Source organism: Pocillopora damicornis, chromosome 12 (assembly GCF_964200805.1).
Source record: "Pocillopora damicornis chromosome 12, jaPocDami1.2, whole genome shotgun sequence".
Classification (NCBI taxonomy): domain Eukaryota; kingdom Metazoa; phylum Cnidaria; class Anthozoa; order Scleractinia; family Pocilloporidae; genus Pocillopora; species Pocillopora damicornis.
In genome coordinates this window covers 20,266,467-20,277,407 of record NC_142681.1, presented here as the reverse complement: position 1 = coordinate 20,277,407, position 10,941 = coordinate 20,266,467, and the positions used below count along the sequence as shown (strand labels likewise).

Sequence of the window (10,941 nt, the reverse complement as noted above, 5' to 3'; positions counted from 1 at the left end):
GTGTTCCTCGTACATTACCTGTTTGTCTAACTGGTCTTGCTGGCGGAAAGGTCAAGTACCGTTTTAACCCTGGCTCATGAAAACTAATTGAAAAGGATGTGTCAAACACAATATTTTGAACAGGTAAAGTATCTTTAAATCATCCTGGAGAAAAACATTGATGTCCCAAGAATTTGACTTATTCACAACCGGCATCAGATCTTAAAATGGGGAGAAAAAAGTGTCCGTTCGTGGAAATTGAAAGTGTTAGATTTTTTTTTGTCTGGAAGGTCCTACCAGGTTGTTCATTGTTCTAAGGTTGTTCATAGTTGTAATGTCTGTACACAAAATTAGCTTCCCTATACCACGTACTGGTATCGTAGCCATGGTGAATACCGCTGAATAAAATTTACATTTCATGAATGGCTTCAATTTTAGCAGCCGACAATGAAGTGGAAGAGCTGGAACTGAGGGAAATCCCAAATTCTGAAGACGAAATGGGAAGCCAAGAAGGACTTGTATGTAGGAATGGCAATACCAGTGTTAGCAGGTACTAATTTAAATGCCTCAAGTCGTGAGTGATTGCATAACTGAAACCTCATTCGCTGGCAATCTTTGAGGGATTCCATTACGATGTTTGGTACGATACGGAAGATTACTCATCGGATGCTCCTTCGTTCAAATACATCGCCGATAAATTTTAGTTCTTCCCTGACTCAGCTAAGATATAATCATTTAAGGGCCAATTACGAAGGAGTGCTTTATGCTTTTGATGTGGAAATTGAATTTGAGGCGACCGAAACTATATATGTGACGTAACTTTGTTTAGCAGCGAAGTATGCCGCTACGCTACAAAGGTCAATCTTTATTAGAGATATATGCACATGAAGAATTCTCATTAATATACCGTGCGCACCAGCAAGTTATTTCCTGGTTGATCAATCTCGTGAGATTGGTCATAACACGGCATAACGAGGAAGTTGAATGATATCTGTTGATGTACATTTCGCTATGTCACGCAATTTTGCTTAACAATTATCACGCTATTTGCTGTGGTGATCCTAGTAAACGATGAGTCTTCGAAAGATGAATACTGGATCAAATGCTTCAATGTGCTAGCTTTTGCCACTGACTTAAAATAATCAAGGCTTTTTTTGCCAATAAAAGGTAATTAAATTGATAGAGCTCTATGAACTCTAATCTATCTTACCAACTCTTTGAATAAAACACTTTTGCTTTGAAAAATAAACTTGATTTCTCGGTGATGTTGATGTTCCTGTCAGTTAAACAAATAATATATGGTCTCTCACTTAGTTTTACATATGTATTCAGACTTTCTGTTTTGCGGTGAAAAAAGAGATTGTGTAAGATTATGTGGTGGAAGAAACTGTTGTGGCAAAATAATGCAAATTATGTAAAACTGGATCATTGGGTAATGCAATTCAAGAATTTTCATTGTCTCACCCTTCATGAACCAGTACACTATGTGTGCATATGATGAGGAGTTAAACTGGAGGTGTTTTTGTATATTGAAACATTCCCTTTGTTGTTACAAAATAAATTTGGGAAGATTTATTTATAGGTTTGGGCATTTTTAATAAAACAGTCATTCCACTTACGCTTGTTGGATATGAGATGATTCCAGCCTACTCGGCCATCTATCATCTCATATCCAATATGCACTTGTGGAATAATTGTTTATGTTTCAAAATTCAGAGGAATCTACAGGGTATTAATTCAAATCATGTAATTAACTTTTGTCCTATTATCTTTACTGAGATACTCAAATTGTAATGTTAGGGTGTAAAAAGTTAAAACTCTTGACATTTACTCGTGTTCAGAGTGGGCAACACTGACTTTTTTTCCTTATGTGATCATTTGCCAACTTTGAATTTGCTGTGCTATGTTGCCTAGGATCAAGGGTTTGTAGAACTGTGTGTTTATTGGTTATATGAAAAATGAACACTTTTTTTATTAATCCTAGTGAGGTGCAACAGACTGAAAATGACTCTGTGCAGTTTGATGACATCTTGAAGCATATTGGTGAATTTGGGCCCTGGCAAAGAGCCATTTATATCCTTTCATGTGTTTTTGTCCTCATCCCCAGTGGACTTCACACAGCTGGGGTGCCATTTATTACTGGGACACCAAAGTTTCAATGTGCGACACCAGACGTGGAGTGTGAAGTAAACAAATGTTGCAAAAACTGTACAAATTATGCATTTATAGGACCTTATGCCTATAACAGCACAGTTACTGAGGTGTGTTTCTTTTATTAATTATCTTTGTATTTAGCTACAGTTGAGAAGATCTAGGGTACAACACTGACTCCGAATGTTAAGGCTACCATTTTGTTTTTACCATTTAACTCCTAGAAGTCAACATGTAACTTTTCCCTATAATACCCATACATTATCCACCAAACAGGTAATAAGAATACTCAAACTTATCAGATAACAGTTTTCTTCATCTAAGACCAAATTCTGTTTACTCATTTACAAAGAAATGTGGGACAGCTAGAGGGGAGAATTAATGATCAGATCTTAGGAGTTGAGGGGTTAAGGGTTTTGCAGTTCAGGTTACCCTACCAGACAGGGATTTCCTTCCAAAACTCATGCTTCCAGGCTTTGCATGGCAAGTGGTTAAGACTATTGACATATAACTACATATAACAGGGAGGGTCCAAGTTTGAGCCTTATTTAACCCTATAATACCCAGAAGTGATTGACATGTAACTTCTCCCTATTATATCCATACATTATCCAGCAAATGGGTAATGCGAATACTCAAACTTATCAGGAAGAAGTATTTATCTTCATCTAACACCAAATTCTCGCAACTAATTTACAAGAGAGTGTGGAGCAGCTGGAGAGGAGAATTAACAATCAGATCCACTTACCAGCTGGAATTTTTTACCTTGGTTTCATTTGAATTACTTGAATGTTTCAGTTATTTGCTTGGCTAATCCAACCTCTCTTTAATAAGCACTGTCAGCAGAAGTTAGGGATTTTTATTTTCTTACTCTAGAGTCTGATCTTGGACACATGTGTCCAAAAATCATACACTAGTGTCAGATTTTAAACTCTGGTGCATTCAGTTTTTCAATGCTAGTCTCTGATTTTGGGCCAAAGTGTCCATTTTTTTAGACACTAGTGTCTGATTTTGTCCCAAATTGGACACTAAATGTCTATAATCTATTTCACTGGTTTATGAAATATAAATACCTTTTTTCCCCTTTAAGTAAGGAAGAATGCTTACACAATGTCAAAATTTGAGGTAAAAGTGCCCACTGGTGAAAGTTATTTATTGATAAAACATGACAGTTTCTTTCTTTTTGTGGGAAAACAAATCCTGTAGTTCATTTAAAAGCCTGTACAAATGATAGATCCATGTTCAGTGACAAAGTCATGGCTTTTAAAGTGTCCAATGGCAATCAAGACATGCACACTGTCCTATTAGTGCTCAAATTTGGGTGTTGTTAAACTAATCGCATTTAAAAATTTTGTTAAAAGCTTGACTAACACAGTACATATATGCATGAACTAAAATCACCATTTTGATGTTAACCTTATATTTTCTTTCTCATTTCCATATTTAGTACAACCTTATTTGCGATAGAGCTTTCATTGGTGCCAATGTACAGGCAGTATTTGGTGCAGGAATGTTGCTTGGATCTTTCATCTTTGGAGCAGTCTCTGATAATTTTGGAAGACGGTCTTGTATGCTGCTGTGTTCTGTGCTAATGGTATGCTTTTGATTGTAATTTTACCAATAGATTTTAGTTCATATTTGCCTTCTCTATGATTTGTTCCCTGCAGTTAGTGAGTCAATGGATTACATGACAAATGAATAAGGAGGAGAGTTATGTTACTTTCCCTTTTCTATTACTAACTTTGTTGTGCTATGCTGTCTCATTTGCTCGGTGCCTTGTTGACAAATTGAATGCATGGATTAGGTTACCCTCTATCATGACTATTTATAGTGAGAGCATGGAGATGAGTCTTGATCATGACCCTATGAAAATAGGAGGTAAAGTAAAGGACTAGAGAGAGTGAGGTTTATGAGTATAGAATCAACAATAACAATCAATCTTGTGACAAAAGGAAAACACAATGTCCATTGTTTTTGTTTCTGGCCTTTTCACCCAAAGATTGGATCCAGTTATAAATAACTGAGCAAGATATTTTCATTCTTTATGACTAATTTCTTGAGACTGCCATTAATCAATCTTTTATAAATGTAGGAAAATACTTTGCATTGTTTTAGCTAACAGTTTCAGATTCTGATTATTACTTTTCAATAGTCATACCTTTACTTCTCTTCACAATATTAAGTAATTGTGACTATGAACAACTTCCCATGCTACATGTTTATTTTACTTCAGACGCTCTTCAGCCTGGGTGCAAGCTTTGCTAAATCCTTAGTCCTCTTCGCTGTCCTTCGATTTTGTACAGCAGCCTGTCTGACGGGTTTTTTCGTAGCTCATTATGTGTACGTCCTGGAGCTTGTGGGACCAACCTACCGCACTATGGCTTCAAAGTGTTGTGGTTTCTTTTGGGCCGCTGGTTCTGGCGCTATTGCTGTCATGGCTTATTACATTAGAGACTGGCGTACACTGCTCCTCGTTTCCAGCTGTCCTCCAGCTCTTTTCCTGCTTTTGTGGTTGTAAGTGTTCGAATAGCGCGGTTTCTATGGAGTGTTGTAAAACTTAAAGCAAAGCTATCACAAAAACCATTTATGCAAAAAAAATGTGCCAAGGTGCTGGACAAATTGCAGAGCGTATAGAAGCATATTCAATTACTTTCGACACTCAGTTGAAAACTCTTTCTATTGGATGGCTGGCTCCCTCCTCAAATTTGACAGATAACACGAATCCTAATGCGAATCGCTATTGATTGTCCGGCTGATTTTTTCCACTAAAAGAACAAACAAACATAAAACTTGAAAATACATGTGCAAAGAAAGATGCTTTTTTTGTATTTTTGTTATGAGCTGCTGAGGCATCAAACCTCAAACCTCTTACGCTCTACCACTGAGCTACAGAGACTCTGCGGTGAGTTAGGCCATAACCAGATTCAAAGATGACATGCTTCCCGCTTGAAAGCCTCGTTTGAGTCAATCGACCAAGACAGACGGTGAATTTTAGGCTTGGTAATAGAGGTACAGTTGTAGCTCGGAGGTTGTCACATTTGCTAATCATCTGCGAGCGAACCAGTGAAAATGCTCATTCACTCTTTTTATGAACATCATACCTCGTAGCCAAGGTGAAAATTAAGCTCTCAATATGTTATTATTGCAGAATAATCCCAGAGTCTGGTAGATGGCTCCTTGTCCGAGGTCGTGTAGATGAAGCTGGCAAAATTGTGAGGAAGTTTGCAAAGAAAAATTCTATAATGTTAGATTACTTAAACAGAGCACTGGCAAAATGCAGCCGGGGGGAAATTCTCGCGCGCACAAGAAAAATACGACATTCACCCCTGGACCTGTTCCGGACACCACGCATGCGTAAGAGAACTCTGATTCTCTGGTTTTGCTGGTGAGTTGTAGTTGCTTACCATAAAGGGAGAGAATTAAATAAAGAATTAATTACAGATAGCTTTTTGATTATGCGCTTTGGGAAGCTTTCGCGCAATCAATAAATAGCTAAGCCTTTTCCTTCCTTACATCCTTCTAGGAAGAGGCGGTACTCTGTTTCAAGTAATCTTGCACTCCACAGTAATAAATACCAAATCAACTGATTGTTTTCTGATTGACCTTCTCCAATTGTTTGAATTGCTCATCCCAGACCCTCCAATCGGTACGGAGTATAAGTTAAACAGACAAAAAGTTCTAACTCTCTTTATTATATATTGGTTCTTCTCAGGTTGGTAGTGAACTTAATCTATTATGGTTTCCTGTTCTACGTGTCAGACTTGCCTGGAAGTCCTTATCTTAACATGATTATAATATATGTTGTCATTGATACACCTGGAATATTCCTGTGTTGGGTAACAGTACAGAAGTAAGTCTAGTTCCAGTATAATGAGGTTATTAATCGTTTAAATGTGTAGCACTTTTTATTTTCATAACTTGAAACAGAGAGAAAAAACATTTCTAACTCAAATAGAGAAGTTTTCGTGCTCTTCGCACATGGGGTATACTCCGCGATGTTAGTGAATGTTAATGAATCGCGCACTCTAGTATTTAATTGTTTGTTACGTTAGTGTCTTTATATTTCCTCTGTTCTGTTATGTTGTTTACTACGAAAGTGTCTCACGCACTGTTTTCTTTCTTGTCTGACTGTTACGTTAATGTCTCGCGCACTGTTTTCTGTGTTCTGTTTATTTGTTACGTTAGTGTCTCTCGCACTGTTTTCTCTGTTCTCTTTGTTTGTCACATTAGTGACTCGCCCACTGTTTTCTTTGTGTTCTGTTTGATTGTTTCTGACGTTGTCTCGCGCACTGTTTTCTCTGTGTTCTGTTTGATTGTTACGTTAGTGTCTCAGGCACCGTTTTCTCTGTGTTCTGTTTGATTGTTTGTTACATTAGTGTTTCGCGCACTGTTTTGTCTGTCTTCTGTTTGATTGTTTGTTACGTTAGTGCCTCGAGCACGGTTTTCTCTGTGTTCTGTTCAACTGTTCGCTAAGTTAATGTCTCGTGCATTGTTTTCTTTTTTGTTCTGTTTGATTGTTTGTCGCGTTAGTGTCTCTTTTACTGTTTTGTTTGAGTTCTGTTTGATTGTTTGTTACATCTGTGCCTCGCGCACTGTTTCCTCTGTGTTTTGTTTGATTATTTGTTGCGTTAGTGTCTCTTACACTGTTTCTTTGAGTTCTGTTTCATTGTTTGTAACGTTAGTGTCTCGCGCACTGTTCTTTTTAGTTCTGTTTGATTGTTTGTTACGTTAGTGTCTCGCGCACTGTTTTCTTCGAGTTCTGTTTGATTGTTCGTTACGTTAGTGTCGCACGCACTCTTTTCTTTGTCCTGTTTGATTTTTTGTCACGTAAGTGTCTAGCGCACTGTTTTCTGTGAGTTCTGTTATATTGTTACGTTAGTGTCTCGCGCACTGTTTTCTTTGAGTTCTGTTAGATTATTTGTTACGTTGGTGCCTTGCGCACTGTTTTCTGTGAGTTCTGTTGGGTTGTTTGTTACGTTAAAGCCTTGCGCACTGTTTTCTGTGACTTCTGATGCATTGTTTGTTACGTTAGTGTCTTGCGCACTGTGTTCTTTGAGTTCTGTTAGATTGTTTGTTATGTCAATGTCTTGCGAAGTGTTTTCTTTGAGTTCTGTTTGATTATTTGTTAAGTTAGTACCTTCTGCACTGTTTTTTTTTAGTTCTGACAGGTTGTTTGTTATGTCAATGCCTTGCGAAGTGTTTTCTTTGAGTTCTGTTTGATTGTTTGTTATGTCAGTGCCTTGCGCACTGTTTTCTTTGAGTTCTGTTAAATTGTTTGGTGCGTCAGTGTCTTGTGCACTGTTTTGTGTGAGTTCTGTTTGACTGTTTGTTACGTCAGTGCCTTGCGCACTGTTTTCTTTAAGTTCTGTTTGATTGTTTGTCACGGTAATGCCTCGTGCACTGTTTTCTTTGCGTTGTGTTAGATTTTTTGTTGCGTGGGTGCCTTGCGAACTGTTTTCTTTGAGTTCTCTTAAACTGTTTGTTACGTTAGTGCCTTGCGCACAGTCTTTTTGAGTTTTGTAAAAATGTTTGCTACGTTAGTGCGTTGCGCACTGTCTTTGACTTCTGTTTGATTGTTTGTTACATTACTGCCTTGCGCACTCTTTTCTGTGAGTGCTGTTAGATTGTTTGTTACGTTAGTGCCTTTCGCTCTGTTTTCTCTGAGTTCTGTTAGATTGTTTCTTACGTTAGTGCCTTGCGCACTGTTTTTTTGAGTTGTGTTGGATTGTTTGTTTCGTTAGTGCCTTACGCACAGTTTTTTTTTAGTTCTGTTTAATTGTTTTGTGCGTGTTTTTTGGCTTCTGTTTGATCGTTTATTACATTACTGCCCTGCGCACTGTTTTCTGTGAGTGGTGTTTGTTTGTCACGTAAGTGCCTTGCGCACTGTTTTCCTTGAGTTCTGTTAGATTGTTTGTTACGTTAGTGCCTTACGCACTGTTTTCTTTGAGTTCTGTTTAATTATTTTGTACGTTAGTGCCTTGCGCACTGTTTGCTGTGAGTTCTTTTTGATTGTTTGCTACGTTAGTGCCTTCCGCGCTGTCTTTTGTGAGTTCTGTTTGATTGTTTGCTACGTTAGTGCCTTGCGCATTGTTTTCCTTGAGTTCTGTTACATTGTTTGGTACACTAGTGCGTTTTGCACTGCTTTTTGTGAGTTTTGGTTGATTGTTCGCTATGTTAGAGCCTTGCGCACTGTTTTCTTTGAGTTCTGTTAGATTGTTTGTTATGTTAGTATCTTGCACTTTTTTCAGTGAGTTATGTTTGATTGTTTGGTACCTTAGTGCCTTGCGCACTGTTCTCTTTGAGTTCCTTTAGATTGTTACGCTAGTGCCTTGCGAACTGTTTTCTGTGAGTTCTGTTTGATTGTTCACTAGGTTAGTGTCTTGCGCACTGTTTTCCTTGAGTTGTCTTAGATTGTTTGTTACGTTAGTGCCTTGCGCACTTTTTCTTTGAGTTCTGTTAGATTATTTGGTACGTTACTGGGTTGCACACTGCTTTCTGTGAGTTCTGTTTGATTCTGTGAGTTATAGTGGATTATTCGCTACGTTAGTGCCTTGCGCAAAGTTTTCTCTGAGTTCTGTTAGATTGTTTGTTTTGTTAGTATCTTGCTACGTTAGTGTCTTGTGCACTGTTTTCCTTGAGTTGTCTTAGATTGTTTGTTACGTTAGTGCTTTGTGCACTCTTTTCTTTGAGTTCTGTTAGACTGTTTGGTACGTTAGTGCGTTGCGCACTGCTTTCTGTGAGTTCTGTTTCATTGTTTGCTACGTTAGTGCCTTGCGCGCTATTTTCTGTGAGTTCTGTTTGACTATTTGGTACGTTAGTTCCTTGCGCACTGTTTTCTGCGAGTTTTGTGGGACTGTTTCCTACGATACTGGTTTGCGCATTGTTTTCTTTGAGTTCTGTTTGATTGTTTTTTGCGTTAATCTCTTGCGCACTTTTTTCTGTGAGTTCTATTAGATTATTTGGTACGTTACTGGGTTGCGCACTGCTTTCTGTGAGTTCTGTTTGATTGGTTGCTATGTTAGTGCCTTGTGCGCTGTTTTCTGTGAGTTCTGTGTGACTTTTTGGCACATTAGTTCCTTGCGCACTGTTTTCTGTGAGTTCTGTTTGATTGTTTCCTACGTTACCGCCTAGTGCACTGTTTTCTTTGAGTTCTGTTAGATTGTTTGTTACGTTTGCCTTGCGCACTGTTTTCTGTGAGTTGTAGTTGATTATTCGCTACGTTAGTGCCTTGCGCAAAGTTTTCTCTGAGTTCTTTTAGATTGTTTGTTACGCTACTGTCTTGCGCACTGTTTTCTGTGAGTTCTGTTTGATTGTTTGCTACGTTAGTGTCTTGTGCACTGTTTTCCTTGAGTTATCTTAGATTGTTTGTTACGTTAGTGCTTTGTGCACTCTTTTCTTTGAGTTCTGTTAGATTGTTTGGTACGTTAGTGCGTTGCGCACTGCTTTCTGTGAGTTCTGTTTCATTGTTTGCTACGTTAGTGCCTTACGCGCTATTTTCTGTGAGTTCTGTTTGACTATTTGGTACGTTAGTTCCTTGCGCACTGTTTTCTGCGAGTTCTGTGAGACTGTTTCCTACGTACTGGTTTGTGCATTGTTTTCTTTGAGTTCTGTTTGATTGTTTTTTGCGTTAATCTCTTGCGCACTTTTTTCTGTGAGTTCTGGTTGATTGTTCGCTACGTTAGTGCCTTGCGCAATGTTTTCTTTGAGTTCTATTAGATTGCTTGTTTTGTTAATATCTTGCGCACTGTTTTCTGTGAGTTCTGTTTGATTGGTACGTTAGTGCCTTGCACACTGTTTTCTTCGAGTTCTTTTAGATTGTTTGTTACGCTACTGTCTTGTGCACTGTTTTCTGTGAGTTCTGCTTGATTGTTCGCTACGTTAGTGTCTTGTGCACTGTTTTCCTTGAGTTGTCTTAGATTGTTTGTTACGTTAGTGCTTTGCGCACTCTTTTCTTTGAGTTCTGTTAGATTGTTTGGTACGTTAGTGCGTTGCGCACTGCTTTCTTTGAGTTCTGTTTGATTGTTTGTTACGTTAGGGCGTTGCGCACTTTTTTCTGGGAGTTGTTTCATTGTTTGGTATGTTAGTGCCTTGCACACTGTTTTCTGCAAGTTCTGTGAGACTGTTTCCTACGTTACTGGTTTGCGCATTGTTTTCTTTGAGTTCTGTTTGATTGTTTTTTGCGTTAATCTCTTGCGCACTTTTTTCTGTGAGTTCTGGTTGATTGTTCGCTACGTTAGTGCCTTGCGCAATGTTTTCTTTGAGTTCCGTCAGATTGTTTGTTTTGTTAGTATCTTGCGCACTGTTTTCTGTGAGTTCTGTTTGATTGTTTGGTACGTTAGTGCCTTGCGCACTGTTTTCTTCGAGTTCTTTTTGACTGTTTGTTACGCTACTGTCTTGCGCACTGTTTTCTGTGAGTTCTGTTTGATTGTTTGTTACGTTAGTGCCTTGTGCACGGTTTTCCTTTAGTTGTCTTAGATTTTTTGTTACGTTAGTGCCTTGCGCACTGTTTTTTTTAGTTCTGTTAGATCTTTTGGTACGTTAGTGCCTTGCACAATGTTTTCTTTGAGTTGTGTTAGATTGCTTGTTTTGTTAGTATCTTGCGCACTGTTTTCTATGAGTTCTGTTTGATTGGTACATTAGTGCCTTGCGCAATGTTTTCGAGTTCTTTTAGATTGTTTGTTACGCCACTGTCTTGCGCACTGTTTTCTGTGAGATTTGCTTGATTGTTCGCTACGTTAGTGTCATGTGCACTGTTTTCCTTGAGTTGTATTAGATTGTTTGTTACGTAAGTGCTTTGGGCACTCTTTTCTT

General features: G+C 38.3%; 1 protein-coding gene across 1 annotated transcript in view; it reads left to right on the top strand.

Moving 5' to 3' along the window:
* Window positions 1-368: 368 nt before the first annotated feature.
* The window catches only part of LOC113676754 (organic cation transporter protein), a 28,854-nt gene continuing 18,281 nt past the window's right edge, over window positions 369-10,941 (top strand). The window contains exons 1-6 of the mRNA XM_089190443.1: window positions 369-529; window positions 1,964-2,240; window positions 3,578-3,724; window positions 4,364-4,644; window positions 5,279-5,515; window positions 5,843-5,980. Coding sequence (XP_089046569.1) covers window positions 402-529; window positions 1,964-2,240; window positions 3,578-3,724; window positions 4,364-4,644; window positions 5,279-5,515; window positions 5,843-5,980 — 1,208 coding nt within the window. The 5' untranslated portion in view covers window positions 369-401. The remainder of the gene's footprint in view (window positions 530-1,963; window positions 2,241-3,577; window positions 3,725-4,363; window positions 4,645-5,278; window positions 5,516-5,842; window positions 5,981-10,941) is intronic.